Genomic DNA, 20287 nt, shown 5'->3' on the forward strand with positions numbered 1-20287 from the left:
ACCCAGCAAAGCCTCCGAGCCCCTGTGGTTATTAACACGTCATCCCTCCTCCCCACGACCACCAGCCTGGGAGGATCCATTGTACAGGCGGGGACCTAAGACCCAGGGCAGGTAAGTCACCTGCCCGTGGTCTCATACCTGGGAAGCAGGTGAACTATGACTTAAACCTAGATGGGTCTAACTTGGCCACAGGCTATCATTTCACCCCATCTCCATCATGCCATGGTGTTTTCTTACATATACGTCTCTTAGTGGAAGTCTTATTTGTTTTGCTACCTGTATCCTCAGCACCTAGCACAGGGTCTAGGACAAGAGAGGTCCTCAATAAATGTTTGTTGAGTGAGTGAACGATTGCAAACCGATGGCAAGACAGAGCTCCAGCCTCAGACCCTTGGTTGGCCTGCCCCTTCGAGCAGGAAGGCCTGAACCCAGCCTTCACTTGACCAAACACTGCCCAAATGCCAAGGCCTCCCTCAAGTATCACTTCCTACATGAAGCCGCCTGGCCTTCCCTACTTGGTTCCCATCCCCCATCCAGCCACTGCTTCCCCCACTCTCCTCCCTCAAGCCCTCCATGGCAATCCAGCCATGTGCCTCCCAGGGGGTCCCAAAGGTGTCACCAGCACTGCTAATTCAGAGCTGCTGCCTTTGCCCAGAACGCCCTCCCTGACCAGCTCCACCATTCAGTTCTTTGTTCAAATGTCACCTCATCAGAAGGTTCTGCCCTGACCCCTTATCCTGATTCTCCCACATACTAGAGCTCTCTTTACCCATGGCCTGTCCTCTGTTCATTCACTACCTCACCTCCAGCGCTTAGAGGCATGCCCAGCACCATAACAAGTACTCAGCAAACATATGTTGAGTAAACAATCACGTATAAACTGGAAACAATTATTATTAATAATCATGATGATGCCTACTTCAGGGCAGGCTTAAAAACAAATCAGAGGTGAGACATCAGACAGCAAAGATATATAAGATGGCAGCGAGGGGATGGGGTAGGTGCGTTCCAGGGACCTTCAGGGAAGAATGGAGGCGTTGATTAATTTTAGACGGAGTTAAGTCAGATGCATATTAAAAATTTATGAGTAACCACTAAACAAATTGAAAAAGAATGTAGAATTTCCAAATCAGTAGAGGGGAAAAAAAGAAACTTCAATCAATCCTAAGGGTGGGGGTGGGGCACACAGTGAATGGCAGAAACGGACGCATTTAATATACTGGGAAACACCAAATATTTGTTGTTATTATCCAAATACAAAAATCTTTACCAAGATCCTCCTACACAGAAAAGATAGGGACACATGTCTGGTGTTCAAGATACTCACAGCTGAATGAGATGGACACCCAACATGGCACGGGGATGGATCAGTCAGAGGGGCTTGCACATTTCCTCCTCTCAGTCATCAAAGCCATTGGTTAAATGCATCTCCCTTTTCACTTCGGCCCCCAGGAGGCTCAGTCTCTGATTTCCAGCTCACAGGGTCCATGTAGCCCCGGGCCTTCTTTCTGAAGTACTCTAATTTCTTTTCTTTAAATCTTGGCTTTTAATTTATCATCAATATTCTACCGTTTTACTATTCTTACTATTTTTATAAACCATCTTAGGGGATCCCTGGGTGGCTCAGCGATTTAGCGCCTGCCTTTGGCCCGGGGCCTGATCCTGGAGTCCTGGGATCGAGTCCCACATCGGGCTCCCTGCATGGAGCCTGCTTCTCCCTCTGCCTGTGTCTCTGCCTCTCTTCTCTCTCTCTCTCTCTCTCTCTCTCTCTCTCCCCCTCTCTGTCTCTCACGAATAAATAAATAAAATCTTTAAAAAATAAATAATAAATAAAAATAAACCATCTTAAATCTTTCAGCACAAAATGGTACATAAATAAGCAAGCCAAAAAAAATCCCCCAAAATAACAAAATGAAACAAAGGAAGAACATTTCAGAGAGCCCAGGCTTTTCAGGGATGTTCATCTGTACCTTGTTTAAACATAATTTTGTTGTTGTTGTTTTTAACCTAAGGCAGAAATTTTTAGGACGGTGATACTGTAAAACATGTTTGAAATACACACACATACACACACACACACACACCAGTGGGTCTCATTTATTTCCAAAGCCAATCTGTTGTAAATAAATAATTAGCACTTAAGGGGTGCCTGGGTGGCTCAGTTGGTTGAGCATCTGATTCTTAACTTTGGCTCAGGGTTGGGAGGTTAAGCCCAATGTGGAGTCTACTTGAGATTCTCCCTCTCTCTCTCCCTCCTCCTCCTCCTCTGCCCTTCCCCCTTGCTCTCTCTCTCTCTCTAAAATAAATAATAAATAAAGTCTTTTTAAAAAAGCTAATTAGCACATAAGCACACCTTTCAAGGGACTTACACATACTGTAATTATGGCTACCTAACATCATTGGACCACAACTTAAAATTCTAGACCTTTTTTTTTCATCTTTATTGGAAGGTAATTTTCTTTCTTTTAGCCTCCAAAACACACTTTGGCTTTGTGATGATTTTTTTTATGAATATAGAAATTCAATTTTTAAAATGAACACCAAATCTCTGCCGGACCATTCACCCATTTTTCATCTGAGCATCAACCTTGCACTGAGGCGAGCACACGTCCATCAGTCACATTGGCCACTATGCTACCTGCAACCAAAATCCTCAGACAACAACCAGCTCCTGAGCAGAGCTGCCAGAAACGACACGGGGACCGAAGCCCAAGAATATTTTTGTATTAAATATTCAGTCTTGAGTCTTTGCGAGAATAACGTGTTTCTGGAAATGTCTGAATCAGGCCATGGTGTCCAGCTAACGAGCAAATGAACCAGGATCCATTTTAGGTCTACCGTATGTACTCAGTGATGATCACTGTAAGATCTTAAAAAACCGAAAAACAAAAAAAGTTGGCTGGACAATTTGATTCATGTGACTGCATTGTAAAATTTCTCTTTTCTTTTCTTCCTTTGCTTAACAAATACTTGTGGAGTGCCCACCTCACGCCAGGCCCGCTTTGGCTCTGTGGACGCCAGGTCAGCAATCGCCCTCACCCTCCACCCATACCTCCCATCAGCCAATCCTGTGGATGTCACCTCCAAACTGCAGCCAAAGCCGGCACTGTGCTCTGTCCCCTCACCTGCCCCCAGGTCCGGTCCCAGCTCCCCCTGCCTCTCACTGACACCCGTATAGGCTCTCCTGGTGCCCCGTGTCCTCCTGGCCTGCCACAGCCCAGCTCCACCCAACAGACAAAGGACTCTTTCAAAACACTGAGTCGGACCCTGTCCCTTCCCTGCCTGAGCCCCAGTGGCCTCCTTAACATCTAGAATAAAATCCATGTCTTCACCCTGGCTGCGGGCTGCCGATTAGCAGGCCTGGGTCTCCTCCCTGGGCCTCCTCCCTGGGCCTCCTCCCTGGGTCCCCGCCCTGGGCTTCCTCCCTGGGCCTCCTCCCTGGGCCTTTACCCTGGACCTCCTCCCTGGGCTTCCTCCCTGGGCCTTTACCCTGGGCCTCCTCCCTGGGCCTCCACCCTGGGCCTCCATGACTACTGGGCTCAGCCTTGCGGGCCTGAAGCTACACACCAGGCAATTCAGAACTGGGTGCTTCTCAGCTCAGAACCCTTTTGGAGGTGGCTTCCCAGGTCACCTTATGTCAGATAAACCCCTGCCCCAGTCACTATCACCTCCCCTGTTTGTTGACCTGATTTACTGATCTAATCACCAAAACGATCCTGTCTCTTTACTTTGTTTCATCTTTATAACCCATCCTGCATTTGTCCTCAGGCCCTTGGGGCAGAGGCTGTACCTGTGGTGCCATCCTTGAACCTCCAACACCAAGCCAGCGAACATGATGGGCAGTTCAGACATGTATTGACTGGGGTGAGCAAGGACCCCTCCCCTGTCCTCCCACGGCCCCAGCCCAGCAGGGAGGCCCGACCCACCCAAGGCCCAGAAGCCAAGAGTGTGGACTGGGCACTATTGCCTGGACAGCTGGGTAGGAGCACCAGGAGGGTCTTAATGAACACACAGTCCACATGTCACACTTTATGCAGGTTGGCCACTCAGTGCTCCGTCCCCTGCTCAGTGAAGAGGCTGTGGGTCCTGACCACGGATCATTGTGAGCCCTGTCCCCGCAGAGCCTGAGCAGCTTACACCCCTGGGGATTCGGGCCACAGCCAGGTCCCACCTTCACTCGCCCCGTCCCCATGTTGCCAGACAGTGCACTGGCTCTGTTGCCTGGAGAGCAAGCCGGCAGCGCCTGGCGGAACCCAGAAAGCATCCCGCTCCACAGCTGGGTGCACGGGGATGGGGGACAGTGCCAGCCACGAGTGGGAACACCCAGGTACTGTCTCTGCAGCCTGGTACCTAAAATGTGGGATGCCCCCCCAGAACTCCCCAGCAGCTGTCAGGAAGAACACCACGTGGCAAGTACGGAGCATGAAGCCGTGAAAGTGGGGTGAGGTCACGGCCTAAGGGCGGCAACTAGGTGACCTGCACACAGGTGAGGAGTGCTTGGTGAGAGGAGGCAGGAAGGGTGGAAGGCAGAAAGTACAAGCTAAAGGGATAAGGATTACACGGCTGGGGACCGAGCTGAGGGTGACACAGGGAGGGTGGCTTCTCCCCACAGGAAGGGTGAACCAGGGGGACAACTGGGTGGCTCAGTGGTTGAGGGTCTACCTTTGTCTCAGGGCGTGATCCCAGTGTCCTGGGATCGAGTCCCCCATCGAGCTCCCCACAGGGAGCCTGCTTCTCCCTCTGCCTGTGTCACTGCCTCTCTCTGTGTCTCTCAGGAATAAATAAATAAAATTAAAAAAAAAAAAAAACAGGAAGGGTGGACCGGAGAGCGGGGACCAGCCACAAGCTGGGCTGCCCCAGGAAGAGAAGTGGCTGCGGCTGCACGGAAGACATCACTTCCCACAAATTCTAACAATCCCTGTGGCCTGGAGCAGCCTCCAGCCTCCAGCCTCCAGCACCCACCTGGGGGGAGGCCCAGCACCCTGCTCCTTCCCGGGGCCCCTCACCCCGACCTGGAGCCCACTCCATGGGCCGCTGGACGGCACCACAAAGAGACAAAAGGACTGTGGGCAGCGCGGGTTTCTGCGGCCCTCGGGCCTTCAACATGCGGTGGCAGACGAGGCAGGAACCAAAGACTCCGCCTCAGAGTGATTTCTGCATTTCCCTTCCTCTCCCTGCCTCCCTCACAGATTTTAATTAAGGGTTTACTTGCAAAAGACCCAGCTCTATTTAACTAAATCCTTGGACCCCTTTTATATTGTCTTATATATCGTTTCATGCTAGGGCACCAGTAAAAAGTTAATTATAACTTCCAAATACTCCATTACCAGGCCCTCATCTTCCTCCCCTGCCTGATTCTGCTAAGGGTAGTGCCACTTAATTAACTGGTGTGTCGGGTGCTATACAGACCTCTCCGTGCTTTATTCAACAAACACCCGCCAGGCACCAGGTAGGGCTGGGCCGCGAGACCCCCCACGCTGACCGGGGCACCGTGTCCACCCCCCAGGGGCTCACAGGATCCTGTGGGAGGAAGGCGAGCCTGGGTCCCCACAGTGGTTCAGCAGGTGACACAAGCAGGTGGAGGGGACAAGCAGACAGCAGTGGGGTCAGAATAACACTAAGTGACAGCCGATACCAGCCTCGGGGGGAAGGGAGAGGGCACAGGATCTGTGGATGGGGTTGGGGGGGGTCACACTGGAGGGGTGTGTAGCCTAGGGGAACAGGTCACAGGTTTGGGACAGAATGAGCCTGAAATTCCAGTGGACGCCCAGGAGGAAGTGCCTTCTAGAAAGAGTGAACAATACACCAGCTGGATCTCAAAGAGAAAGCTGGCGGCGGACGGGGGGCTGGAGGTGCTGCGGGTCTGGGCTGGAGCAAGCGCTGGGGGCCCGAGTGACTGTCATCTGGAAAGAAGCTGAGGGCCCAGGCTGGCCCCACGGGGAGCCCCCTCAGGAGCAATACAAGGAACAGACAGGGCGGACACGGCAGTGCGAGAGGACGGCGGCGTGGGAGCTGCAGCAGAACCCAAGGGAGACGGGGCGGCGTCCAGGCCGGAGGAGAAGCCAGGAGAGGAGAGGAGAGGTGAGGACACGGCACCAGCAGCCTCGGGGCTCACTCCCGGGGCCGGGCAGGGGGCTGAGGCCAGGGAGCTGGGGGTGGAGTGAGGGCTACAAGGCTGCAGGCCTCTCCTGGCTGGGGCTGAGGAGGCCAGCCCGGCACCCACTAGTCAGCGAGCGAGCCCCATGGCGCTGGGCAACTCGGCTCATACGCTGACAGGTCTTGAGGGCACAGCCGCCACTCAGAGCCAAGGGCCCGGTGTTTGCACCCGGGGTCAAATGTGCATGGTGTCAAGGCCCCAGGTCAACCAGCACCCTGGGAGGTAGGTGCTACTGGGGCTCAACCTCTCCTCCTGCCCTCAGCACCCCTGGCCTCGGGGGACCCCACATCTCCACGTGGCCCTCCTTGGTTGGGTTCCAGATCCCTGGGGGCCTCAGCTCCTGGCCTCATCGTGGAGACCCCAACTCAGGCTCTGACTCTGGGTCTCCTCAGACTCACCCTAAGTTCCAGTGTTGTGACAGCCAGAGCTCACGCCCTTCTGCATCGCAGCCCTGCCCTCCTCTGAGCCCCTCTTACTGCAGTTCCCACCCAGCGGCAGGTAGTCCGCTGCACACCGCCCTGCTGGGGACACAGGGACGGGCTCCCGCTGCACCAGGGTGCCTCTCACTCCAGTCATCCCGAACCCACAGCCTCCGTCCAGGGCCCAGTGCTGGCCGCTGCTGGGGATGAGGCTCAGCCCTACCCACCAGGGACCGACAGTCTGGGGGGGACAGGGACACGAAGGCACAGACAAATTCCCTGCCACGAGGGGAGGGCCACCACCAGGGCCTGAATGGGGAGCTCTGAGTGCACAGTGGGAAGGGCGACCGGTGCTGCCAAACGGGGTGGGGCAGGCTTCCCAGACGCCGGGGGTGGGCCGGACTCCGGAGGGGGAACGCTCCCCACTGACGGGAGAGCATGAGCCAAGAGTGGGGAACAAGGATTGCAGTCAGCCAGTGCGGCTCGGGTGACACTGAGATCATTGGCTGTGGAGGAGCAAGGAGCTTCTAGCACATTCTCGTCCATTTTCAGCCAGTTTTGCCCTTCTTTTCACTCTTCATAGCCAAAAAAAAGCCTGTCCCTAGCAATTTTTTAGCTGTTCACTGGAACATTTACAAATCAAGCTGGCATTTCTATTTCATGAATATATTTGATCTATTAATGGCCAACAGGAAAGATATTAATGGTCTCAGGAGAACCCGGTCACCCCCCAAAGCCACCCCCTCCAATGAACTCATTCCCACAGAACCCTGCAAGTGGGCAAAGCATGGGCACCACTCACAGCCAAGCCCAGGGCAGTGCACCTGCCGCAAATTAGAGTCAGCCTGAATTTAGCCACACGCCTCCAGTTAGGCGCCTAAACTTGATTTATAAAGAAGGCCTCTATTAAGTTTTTAAATCTCCTCTTGTCCATCCGGGGGTGGCCCCTGGAATATGGTTTTAAATGTTTTCCATGACATCAATGAACAAGGAAGAAGCCGGCTGTGAATTTCAAACCGTAACTTTCTTACCCGAGGAGAAGAGCCTGGGCCAGTGGGGCCGTGAGGTGGGTGGGACCCTGCTGGCCTAGGGAAGGGCTTCAGGAGACCTCCAGAGTGGCTGGGTGACACCAGGACCCACCCCCATCCTGGGACACACTCTGTACCAGATACTGGAGAGGCCAAGATTTCTTTAAAAACAATAAGATAAAAAAATAAAATAAGATCTTACTGTTGCCTCCACACAATGCCAGCAGAATAACACATGCTCCCTATAGAAAATCGAGGTGGAGGAGAGAGAAAACCACAAAGAGGAAAATCTCCCATGATCCTCCTGCTCAGACATCAGTTCTGGAACATTCCAGACACTTTGCCCTCACTGGCCTCCCTGCTTCCACTCTAACTCTGCAGCCCAGGCCTTTGAACATGTTTTTAAAGGTCACCCCCCACACACACACAAACCTCCCAAAATCCCCATCACACTTAGAATCAACCCCAAACTCCAGTGTCCGGCCCACAGGCCTATGTGAGCACCAGCCTGCCTCCCCAGATGCAGTTGTGTCCCCATCACCAGAATGCCAGCCTGCTCGGTCCCTCCCGCCCCATGTCACCCCAGAGCCCGCGACACAGGTGGCACGTGGTGGGTTCTCAGTGAAGCAGACTGAATGGGTGAATGAGTCCTTCCTTCTGGTCGTTCCTCTGTGTGTGTGTGTGTGCATGCGTGTGTGCACGTGTGTGTAAACTGCAGACATAGCTGAGAACATACAGCAACGCTTCCCACAAACTCCACAAACTTTGCACAAACTGCTCAGCGACTTCCCCCATGGCTCAACCTCCTGACCAGATGTCCCCTGTCCTGTGGGACCCGCCCATGACGCCTGTCTCCACCCCAGGGGGGAAATGCCAGCTCGCGGCAGCCACTGTACCATGTAGCAGCACTTCACAGTTTACAAGATCCGATCAATTCCTCCACTCAAGGGAGCCTGCAAACAACCTACCTCCAAAGAGGTAGGCAGGGCAACAGGAGCCTGGCTCCCGGCATCTAAGATGAGGCCACTGAAGCTCAGAGAGGTCATGTGGCTTCTGTCATTACCTGGGCAGGAAGCAGACCCAGGACATCTTGCCCCACATGGCGACGTCTACACCTTTACATTGGATCAGAGACATTTCACCATAAGAAGAACAAGAAAGGAGATGGAGGTGAGCAAGAGCTCAGCTCCGGAGCCCAACTAACCGCCAGGGTTACTATCTGCATGGCCTTGGATGAGTCACTTCCCTTCTCTGGGCCTCGGTTTTCTCCTCTACAAAATGGGGACGATAACACCTCCTGCCTCATTCTGTTGTCGGGAGGATTAAATGATCTGATGACACACCCAAAGGGCATAGAACAGTGCCTGGCACATATTACCATTCATCAAACACTAGCTGTCTAAAAAAGCACATGCACACCTGCCCGGGTGGATGAACCTATGTGGACCTAATGTGTGCACCGCCCAGCTCTCAGCCACGATCACATCCCGGGAGACCCGGACTGCCAGCCCACGGAGGCTGAGTCGTACTTTTGTAAAACAGGGCAGCCCAGGTGGCTCAGCGGTTTAGCGCCACCTTCGGTCCAGGGTGTGACCCTGGAGACCCGGGATCGAGTCCCACATCCAGCTCCCTGCATGGAGCCTGCTTCTCCCTCTGCCTGTTTCTCCTGCCTGTGTCTCTGCCTCATTCTCTCTCTCTCTCTCTCTCTCTCTCTTCTTTGTGTCTCTTATGAGTAAATAAATAAAATCTTTAAAAAAATAAAATAAAAAACAGGCAGGTCCCCAAAAAGTCCGCTCCTATTTAAATGTTCGCTCATGTGCGAATTCCTTACCTCTTGGTCAAGTAGAAGAGGGGCTCCCCATTCTTGGGTCTGAGCCCCCCGACCCCACCCCACATGAATGACAGGCCTTGGCACTTCAACACTTCGAGGCAGCAAAGGGGAAAAGCCTGGGGGAAAGGAACCCTTTCTGAAAGGGAGACCCCTCTGTAAGCTCACACCCCTCACTCACCACGAGCCAGGCAAATAGATCAATCCAGCTCCAGGTGCAAATTATGAAGACACCCACCCCCCCCCAATTCTCGTGGCACACTGTTCCGACTTCCGTGAAGAGGCAGGTAGAGCCATCTTTCTAAAATGCCCACCTTACGGTCCTGGGCCCCTGGACCCCCAGTTCTCCTGAGGCTCAGAGTCGTGGCCGGCCCAGCCGTCTTTTCCAGGGCCCTCACCCATAGTGCCCCTTACACCGGCCACAGCGCACGGCGACTCCTCTCATGCCTGCCACACGCCTGGCCTCAGCTGCCCCCTTTCCTGCACCAACAGTACGTGGCACCGTCCCTACCACACAGGTAGCTGTGGGGTGCGTTCAGCCACTGCAGGGGATGGGACCTCGTGGGGGGCCGGGGCTCGTCGGAAACGGTCCCCACCCTTGAAAACCTCGGTCGACATCCTCTACTGCCTCATTGGGACAAAAACAGCCCCTGTCCCCAAATTCACCTGGTTCCCAAAAGTCACTTATGCTGGTACACACAGCTGAGTGCCCACCCCAGCATCGCCGTTCCCAGAGTCATTCATTCATTCATCCATTCATTCATTCGCCCATTCATTCATGCAAGGGGACACAATAAAGCGACACACCGGGTCTGGCCCACAGTGGGAGCTTGGCATCTGCCTCGGACACGGAGTCTTGGCTCAGTCAAGCGCAGCCTCACATCCTTGAGGACCCACAGCTGGGGGGGTGAGATGCCAGCGAGGCTCCCTTCCTAGGAGGCAGCACGGGGGCAGGTAGGAGCCGGTGGCAGACCCAGCCTGCATGAGCTCTCTGCTCTCTCCCACCCGGGCCTTCACACGTTTCAGCCCAAGCAAGGCACTTGATCAGAATTTCCCATTCGAAAAATCAATATTTAAAGCTCCAAGTCTGCCAAGCGGAGGGGAAGGCCTTGCTTGTAAATATTTGTCTCGACTGGCAGAGCCAGGCCTCTCGCTCACTGCAGCCTCCCCGCGTCGCTCCTGGCCCTCTGCTCACGAAGCTCCCAGCCAACAGCGCAGCGGGAGGGACCCGGGGGGGTGGGACCGGCTGGCGGGCCAGCAGGCCGGGCTGGGCACGGAGGTGGCCGGCTCTGCACCCACACCTCCAAGCCCGGAAGCTTGTAGCGAGGACCACTGGGGGCCCTCTGCAGGCCCCGGCAGAGACAAACCCCCTCTGAGGTTTCTCTGGATTCCAAGCAAGCCGCTTCTCCCAGGGGGTGCTCCACATTTCTATCTCTTTTGTTTGGGAAGAAAGCAAAAAGCTGAAGACAATTCCCTGGGGATGTGCTTATAAATCACCGCCCAGCATCGCCCACTGCGTGGGACAGAGCTCCGCAGCCCCCACCAACAGCTGCCCCTGGGGGAGCCTGCACGGGCCCCCTGCTGGCAGCCAGGCCCCCTCCCAGGGGAAGCCGGCACCATGGCGGTGGGTGGTCCATATGGCCGAGTGCCCGCCCCGGCATCGCCATTCCCAGAGTCATTCATTCATTCACCCATTTGATCATTCATTCACCAATTACTTATGGAATACCTACCTGTACCAGGCACAGGGGCGTGCGGGGGGCTAGACACGCAAGCAGACGTTAACAAACCTGGGCAAAATCCCCTCGGGGGCATCTCCCAGGCCAAAAGGATCGAGTGCTGGGGTAGGAGATGGCGAGGCATGACAGAGTGGGAGGACAGGGAGGGCTTCACGGGGCAGCAGAGCAAGGCCACCTCCTGCCCAGCACCTACCAAGCCACTCGTTGAACTTCTTCACCTCACTCGGGAGCCCCAGCTCCGTGAAGTCGCCGGCGTGGATGAGCACGTCGCCATAGGGCATCTGGATGGGGTCCGTCCTTGAGTGGGTGTCAGACACACAGACGAAGCGGGTGTAGCCAGGAGGCTTGGGGGCATCGTGAGGCACGGGGTCCACCCTGCAGGGAGAGAAGACACTGCAGGTGCTCCGTGTCTGGCCCGTGGCCAAAGCTGCAACTCAGCCCCGTCGGCTCAGACCCCATCCACCCCGAACCCTCAGGAGTCTGAGTGCCAACTCTCCAGCTTGCTAGCCGGGCAATAACGGGTGTCCCCTGGGCCTCAGTGTCCCCTCTGTAACACGGGGCCCTCGGAGGGCCCACGGAGGTGGGCACAGTGTGATTGTGACAGCTAACCCTCCTTCCTATCACCCCCTGCAGGGCCTTTTTAGATGTTTTTTCCCTATTTGCTCCCCTCCCAGGAGATTTTAACACCACAGATAGCTCTCTATCTGTTCATGCACTCACTGTATGTCTATCTGGGCTTTATAATAATAAGAATAAGCTTTTCTCACCCCCCAAAAGCCAGTTTCGCCCCTCAGGGGTGCCATCAGCCCCATCAAGAATGCAAGGGCTACAGCCTCTTGTCCTAGTGAAGGAGCTGACTACCCCCACCCCCACCCCAGCACGTGCGGAGCACACACAGCATCTGGGGAGAGCCCATGTAAAAGCAGGGATTTCATGGGAGCACGTGAAACCAAGGCACGAAAGGTAGGCAGCGGCTTTTCTAAACTCTGAGATGGTCCCATCATTTTTAAAACAAGAGCTTTCCAGAGGCACCTGGGTGGCACCGCTGGTTAAGCATCTGCCTTTGGCCCAGGTCATGATCCCGGTGTCCTGGGATTGAGCCCCAAGTCGGCTCCCTGCTCAGCATGGAGTCTGCTCATCCCTCTCCCCCCACCCACTCATGCTGTCTCTCTCTCTCTCTCTCTCTAAGTAAATAAAAGCTTTAAAAACATAACAAAAAAACAAGGGCTTTCCAGGGATGTGTAGGAAAAGTGTCCTGGAACCAGAAGACCAGGCTTCGAACCCCAGCTCTCCCACTTACCACTAATGTGTGACCTTCCACTTGGCCTTGCTCTGCCTGCCTGTAAAATGGAGCTACCTCACGAAGCAAAAACTACCAGAAAATTAAAAGAGCCGCAGAAATGTTAACTTCTTGCTTCGGGAAGCCCATCGTAGCCCTCTGGCTCTGCAGACGAAGACACCAAGCAAGTGGCCCCGGGCGTCCCAGGGAATAAAGGTAGACTGAGGGACACGAACCCAGCTCTGTGCTTCCCAGTGCAGTACTCCCCCCACCACGCTCAGCCTCCTCAGCTGAATGATTTCGCCAGGCTCCAAACTCTTAAAAACAACGCAATGACATTTCAACGAGCAGCTCTCTGCAAATGAGTATGCCGCTCGAGGAGTTGTGTTTAAATCTAATTATGCGGCAAACCAAAAGCGGTACCATATCAGTTACATAAATACTTTTAAAGACATCTTTCTAATTATCCTTTTTTTTTTCAGACAATATACTTCGAAGAAATTTAATTAACACCTTACGAGAGACGTGGGTTCAGCATGCTAATGTGCAGAGAGCATTAGCACGCTCTATCCACCACAGTCGGAGGCGCCAAGCCAGCCTCTCTGCGTCTATCACGGTGCCCGGACGGGAGGGCGCAGGCTTGGCCCTTGAGGGGGGTGGTCAAGGCAGGTTAGACCCCCTCACAGGTCAGAGCAGGGCGTGACCAGGGAGAAGAGGAAGATTCCCTGACTCGGATAGTGACCAGCAAGAAGGCCCTGGGCGCTCTTCCTCTTTGCTCTGCATCCATGCATCCATGCATTCATTCAGCCCAGCACATTCCGCCCACCCACTGTGGACCAGCCTGGGGCTCAGTGCTGGGGGATGAGCCCGGCCTGATCCCAGGCCACGAGATCACAGCCTGATGGTGGAGACAGACTTGGCCAGGCAGTGACAGTAAGGCCACCAGCTTTGGGCGATAGAGAAGCTGGGAGCCAGAGAAGGCCCAAACCCAGAGAGGGGCCCCCTAAAAGCTTCCTGGAGGAGGTAGGACCTGAGCTGGTCTGGGAGCTAAAATCTCCCTCCCATCCCTCTGTCCCTTCCCTCCTCCCCGCCCCTGACCCTCTGACAGACAGTGTGGCAGGTACAGGCCTGTGATCACCTGTACGTCCTGCCTGCCCCAGCACAACGGCCTGGACCAAGGGCAGCCGATTGCTACTGGGCTCCTGTCCTGGCATAGGAACATGAGTGAGCCAATCAGATTCATTCACTCATTCATTTATTCACCCCTATACACACTGAGGTTGTGGGCATGCCACAAGGTGACAGAGGCGCAAAGAGACAAGAGAGAGGAAGAAGAGAGAGACAGGGAGCAAGATGCCACCTCCAGAGCCGCTTCTGGTCCCAACAACCTGTCCTCCCGTGAACCCTTCAGCAAGGAGCCTGAGCAGGCCTCAGCCTCACCTGCCATCAGCCAGCCAAGAGCAGCCCGAGTTTCAGGGCTCCAGTTGGGCTGGCCCGCTGCTGGAGCCCAGGCTCTTTAATTAACTGTGTGCTTATTTCCATCCACCCCGAGGCTACTGAGCTCAGTGAGGATGCAAACCTAATAATCCCCAGAGAAAAAAATAAAGACTCTCACTTCCCTGCAGAGTCCTCTAGCTATTTGGCTTGTAACAAATGCTCAACCTTGAAATAATAACAGTCATGAGACGGGTGCTTGATGCTTCCCAGAGATCAAGAGCTGGTCATCAGGTAAGTGCAAGACATGCAATCACTGTCTTCACACTCACAATGACCAGGCGGGCAGGGTACTATGGGTGTGCCCATTTCACAGATGAGGACACTGAGGCTAAGAAAACATTCGACCAGGATCTCAGCCATGGAGGTTAGTGGAGCTGCAATTTGAAGCTGGTTTTTGGTTCCAGAACTCACACCCGGCTGGACTATTTCCAGTTCCAGCTCATTTCATTCGGTCAACCTGTGGACAAATGCTTACTGAGTGCCTCCCAAAGGCCAGGCCCCTGCTACGCACAAGGGATATGCCTGTGGACAGGATACCCACTAAGGTCCCCTCAGGGAGCTCCCAGAAACCCAGACTGGAAGTGTTCAGAAGTGAAGAAGAACAAGAGTCAAGAGAAAGAAAGAAAGAGAAAGGAAGAAAAAAAAAGAAAGAAAGAGAAAGGAAGAGAGAGATCATCCAAGAAGGTAGGGGAGCTTGACAGCATAATTTAACCCCTAGATCCAGCTGTATCTGAAGCTGGATCCAAACATGGACTTCTTCACTAACTAGGTGAGCCAATAAACTCTCCTTCATCCTTAAGACGATTCACATTGGGTTTCTGACACTTGTCATGCCAAACCCTGGCTAACACCTGAGTCATGGCAACCCTCGGAAGTTATTGAGGTTGGAAAAGTTAGTCTCGTATCCAAAGCCCTGGCTAGCACGTTAAAGAGTTGATTTGAACCTGGGTCTTCACAACAGGAATTTGGACATCTGACCTCAATGCCTTCTGTGCAGGAGAAAACAAAGCAAAGTGGTTATTCTACAGTGATATTTCTGCAGGGGTTAGAGAAGTGACACCTGTAGCTCTCTCTCTGAGACCTGAAACCTGTCGCCACCTCTCCCCTGCCCAACACAGGGGTCACGGTGGCAGGAAGGGCACAGAAGAGAGAACACAACCTCTGGCGCCCAGACCTAGGCTGGCACCCTCACGGGGTCACCTCTCCGTGCCCTGGACCCTCCCAGCCTCCAGGCCACTCTCCAAGGTGGGGACAGCCCGCTCCCTCCTGGAGAAGGTGTGAAAACTCAAGGACCTTTGGGGTGGAGAGCTGGATATGAGTGCCCCCCGCAGCCGCTCCCTGGGCCCTGGCTCCGTTCTCAGGGCTCCATCACCCGTGAGCCCCTGGCTCCCTGGAAGTGCGGCTCCTGGACCCAAAACCCACGGACATCAGAAGCCAGGGGCCATCCCCTCTGTCATCTCTACTCCCAGGGAAATGGGGAGCTCTGAAGGCCAGAAGTGGGGGGCAGAGGACTTCCTCCTGCAATGAGGTTCAAACTACACATCCAGATATGCGACCGGGCATCAACCGCGGTGTTTCCGAATAGCAGAGCCTGGGGCAGCCCGGGTGGCTCAGTGGTTTAGCGCCGCCTTCAGCCCAGGGTGTGATCCTGGAGACCCGGGATCGAGTACCACGTTGGGCTCCCTGCATGGAGCCTGCCTCTCCCTCTGCCTGTGTCTCTGCCTCTCTCTCTCTCTCTATGTCTCTCATGAATAAATAAATAAAATGTTTTTAAAAAATAAAAAAAATAGCAGAGCCTGCCAATCCCATCCCCTCATTCTACAGTGTGGAAACTGAGTCCCAGAGGAGGGGCAGTGACCAGTCAGCTCAGAGTCACAGAGCTGCCCAGCGCTCTCTTCACGAGGCCTCTGTTCGGAGGTGACCCCACCAAGCTGCCCTCCTGAGTCCCACGCCTCCCTTCTTTCCCCTGGGCCTTTCTTTGGCTGGTCCTTCCAGCCCAGGGGTTATGCCGCTGCCCCCGGGAAGCCCTCCCTGATCTCCCCCACTCTTCCAGGGCCGTACTCCCTGCCTTATCCTCACTCCCTTTTCTTTCTTCTTCCCATCTGCCCGCCATGCTAGGCTCCAGGGACCAGCCCCATGCTGGTGGCAGGGAGAGACCCTAGAGCTGGGGCCGGGTTCGAGGGAAGCAGGGATCCAGTCTGAAGAGCCGTCAGAGGGCCTTCCCGAGGAAGTGACAGCTGGGTGAGATCTGAAGAATGAGTCTGTGTTGGCAGGACAAAGCGTGGGGGGCGGGGGTACAGCACAGAAGTGACAGCATGTGCAGGGACTCGAGACAGGAAGAGGCCCAGAATGTTCTAGGCTTAGTCCTCTCTCCTGCTTTCTCCCTTCGGCTTCCCTGGGCTCAAGGTTGACCCCCACTGTCTCCTGGGGGCCTCTCAGTGTGAGGACAGGCTGGGACCACAGCCCACCGTTGAGGGATCGACGCCCAGACCTGACTCGGCTGGGAGGTCCAGCAGCCGGACACCAGGGGCGTCCCCAGGCCTGGCCACAGCCACCCTCCAGCCACACTGCTACGTTCCTCAAGCCGTGCTTGGAGGCCTTTAACCGGGATGACGCAAGTCTCCACCAACAGGATTCCATTTAAAGGCCAGAGGGAAGAGTCACTGTGCCGGGCACCAGCCCCCAAGGCACCTCCAGGGCAGACCCTCAGGATAACCCCGTCCATCAAGCCTTCTCACCGGCCACCGGGCCACCAGGCCACCCAGGGCAGAGACCCAGGGCTCTCCCTAGGCCACCACAGGGTTTCTGGGCCCTCAGGGTGAGGGGTCTTTGGTCTTGGGGCCCTGAACCCAGAGGCCCAGATCCAGAGATTCATTACTCAGGCAAAGGCGGCCTCATCACCACCGGGTCTCTGGGGGCAACCACATAAATCACACAGCTCAATCGGAGGCCATGTTTGGGTTGTCACTGTTGTTATTAAATATAAATTGTGGATTTATTAAATACGGCCCCCATGCTCCCTCACCCTGGAGACAAAGCCCAGGGCAGTGATAAATCACGTGTCAGGAAGCGGCATCCATCCTCCTGTCTCTCCCTCGACGGAGACTCGCCATGGAAACCTGCACAGCCACCGCCAGCAGCCCGCATGCTTCCCTCGTGCTGGGTGCCTGCAGTCTGGAAGAAGGGGGGTGGGAAGCAGCAGCCCCCCAAGTCCCTGCATGGCCCTGGCTTCACCCGGCTTTATGTAAAGTTGTGTTTCAGAACCGGGCTGGCCTGAGCAGGCAATGAGGGAGCACTAGACTGGGAGCCCAGAACCAGGGCTCAGCCCATGCTCTTCGCTGGGCACTACCTGAACCCCTGAGCCCCACTGCCAACGGGAGCCAGGAACCCCTGCCTCGGGACGCAGCCACTCCTCCAGGCCAGGAGAGATGGCAATGGGGCTGGCCGGGGTGAATCTGCTCTCCGTGCTCTAGCTGGGTGACCCCAGAAGGCCAGGAAGCATTTCCTCCACAATACCAGCATCATACGCTATTCCACGCTTGTGTGACATGTGTGCCAACCGTCTGCCGCCCCACGGGAATGTCAGCTCAGCGTGGGCAGGGCTCTGTCCCTGACCCATAGTCCAAGCACCTAGCCCAGCCCCAGGTGGACTAACAACACTGAACATTTGCTACCTGCTACCTGGCCCCTCTGTGTGGATCTACTTACTTAGTCCTCAGCATTTTAGAGATGGGGACACCGAGGCATCAAGATTCACAGCACAAGTCAGTGGCCGAGCCAGGGCTCAGACCCGGGCAGGAGAGCTCAGAGCACGCATTTCTAACCAGCATGCTATGCAGCTGCTTACAAACCTCCTGAATCCACAGCTGCTGGTGGGTTAAATGGGAGACATCACCCCTCTCTCCTGAGCTTGCTCACTGCGCTGCCTCAGGACCCAACCTGGCCTGCAGGGGCCTGCATGGGAAACCCCCCTGCCGGCTGGGCAGTTTTCAGAGGCCCCGGTGCCCCAGCCCTCCCAGTCTGCTGCCCCCACTCAGCCTCCTCTGGGTCTCAACCTAGAAGTCCTCTTCTCCTGTCCTTCCTCCTTCCTCCACCCCCTGGCCCTCCTCCCCTCTGACCTCCCCCCGTTCCCCTAGCTCTGTTCTGGGGCTGGGGCCTGCTGGGTGTTCTGTGGGGTCCAGGCAGGGACACTGGAAGTGACAGCCCTGCGTGGTGCTGCAGGGTATTATCTCTGGTGCCCGGGGACCCCTCTAAGAGGGGGTGCACAGGGGCACAGGCTACATGAGCCCCACTTGCTCTGCCTGCAACCCAGCTGCTCTTGCCCATTCCCACTGGGGCAGGAGTCCGGCCCAGCATCCCGGGACCTCAGGCCTGGTCACGCCCAACCCAGGAGGACTAACCCCCTGGACAAAAGAGAAAACCAAGCTAGGGAAGACGGCCTTCCTCCCTGCAGCAGCCCCACCAGGCCTCAAGGTCCCCCACCCTCAGAAATCGAGTAATGAGAACCAGGACCCTCCATCCGGACCCAATCTGCCAATCTGGCCCCAACATGGAAATAGGAGGTGGTTCCCCAAGTAGAAATGGGGAACAAAAAATAGTCAGCTGCCAGTGACAACACCAGACCTCAGTCCCCACAGAAATGAGCATTTTCCCAAGCAAGCACCGAGGGAAGACAGCGCTGGAGCCCACCCCAGGCCTGCTGCCCGCCTGCCGTCCAGAGCCCTTCCTCCCATGAGGAACCTCTCCGCATCCACCCTTTACACCAGGGGCTGGTTCCTGAGGGAGCCACAGAGTCACCAGGGGCAGCGGCCACCTGCCCCCAAACTCCTGGCCCGGGAGTGAAAAGCCCCTGGCCTCACTCTCCAAAGTTGTGCACGAGCCTGATTCTCCAGGCTCCCCAAAGCAAGGGCCACGAGGCCTCCACGTTACCGCTGCTCCCTGGAGATGGTGCTCAGGGCCTTGGAAGAAGTCCAGGATAAAGGAGGAAAAGGGTCTTCCAGGAATGCAAGGAGCTTCCCCCCTGCCACTTGGCCTCTCCAGACCTCAGGAAACCACCCAGGGCGGGGGAAGCTTCCCCGCAGTCCCAGGGGATCCGGTCTGTACCCTGCTGGGACAGCCCTGGTATTCCCCATCAGCCCCAAGGGGCAGGCGGCAGGACTCCCCGGTCCCTCAGGAAAGCCTCCCTGCTTTCTCAACAGAAGGGGGGGGCGGGTCTGGACAAAAGGGAGGGGTGGTGGTCAGGGAAGCCAGCCAGCCCAAAACTAGGGTCCCAACCTGCCTGGAGCCTGGAGCAAGCCCCCTTCCCTCTCTGGGCCTCAGTTTCCACAGCTGTACAATGAGGAACGTGAGTTAGCCCAGGAGTCACCAACCCAAATACCAAGAGGGGGCAGCTGGAACTCGCCACCTCCAGACATCACCAGGAGCCCCTGTGGGCCTGAAGTCGCCAGACCTTTCGGTTTTGTAAAGCAAAGCCAGAAGTCTGGATTTTTTTTTTTTTTTATGTGCCATCACCTCATTTTTAAATATTTGTGAAACATCTCCTGGCCAACTGAAACAGGGACTGGAGCCAGCATCGGCCCCCAGGCCGTGACCACAGCTGCTCACACGTCCCTCCCCACTTGGAGCCTCGGTGATCCTGGGATTCCAGAAGCCCTTCAGCCAACAGGTGGAGACGGCCGGGCCCCGGGTCCGCAGTCAGTCCCACCCAGAGCTGCCCACTTACATCTGCACGTGCGGCGGCTGGAAGCGGCCCTGGTTGATGTTGTAGAAGGTAAAGGCCTGGGTGGGGTTGGAGCTGTACTCGTCCACTTCAATGATGAGTCGGCTGTGCTGGTGCCTCCGAGCGGCCATCACGTGAGACTGGGAGAACGCCATGCCCAGGCCGCAGGGCAGGAGGGCCAGGGCCTCTGCCTTCAGGACACCGGGATCCCACCTAGCGCGCCACATGGACCTCCGCTGGCCGCCCGGGCATCTCCCGCCGCCGCCACCGCCCGGCCCCGAGCCAGGCCTGGGAGCAGACTGAGAAGACAGAGCAGAACCGTGCGACAGTTAATCTGTTTGGGATTTGCTTTATTTAATGTCAGATGAAGATTTAGAAAGACGAAGGGGGGGGGGGAGAATAAAAAACACAGTCGTACAGCTCAAAAACTCATTACAGATCTTTCCAACTCAGCAGTTTGATGAATATACTTTGGTAAAAAGAAAAGGAGAGGAAGGGAGGGGACCACAAAAAAAAAAAAAAAAAAAAAAAAAAAGCCCACAACACCGAGGACGGATGCATGCGTGGTCCCACACGTTTAAATGCTTAAGACATTATTTTTTTTTTTCTTCCACAAAATGC

General features: G+C 55.5%; 1 protein-coding gene across 3 annotated transcripts in view; it reads right to left on the bottom strand.

Annotated features, from left to right (window-relative positions):
* MPPED1 (metallophosphoesterase domain containing 1) overlaps positions 1 to 20287 on the bottom strand; it is a 77935-nt gene that overhangs the window by 44517 nt on the left and 13131 nt on the right. For all 3 annotated transcript variants that reach the window (XM_072843619.1, XM_072843621.1, XM_072843620.1), the window contains exons 2-3: positions 19670 to 19965; positions 11365 to 11546 (exon numbers count right to left, since the gene is read on the bottom strand). In XM_072843619.1, the coding sequence (XP_072699720.1) occupies positions 11365 to 11546; positions 19670 to 19965 (478 nt within the window). The remainder of the gene's footprint in view (positions 1 to 11364; positions 11547 to 19669; positions 19966 to 20287) is intronic.

Source organism: Canis lupus, chromosome 11 (assembly GCF_048164855.1).
Source record: "Canis lupus baileyi chromosome 11, mCanLup2.hap1, whole genome shotgun sequence".
In the NCBI taxonomy this organism is placed as follows: domain Eukaryota; kingdom Metazoa; phylum Chordata; class Mammalia; order Carnivora; family Canidae; genus Canis; species Canis lupus.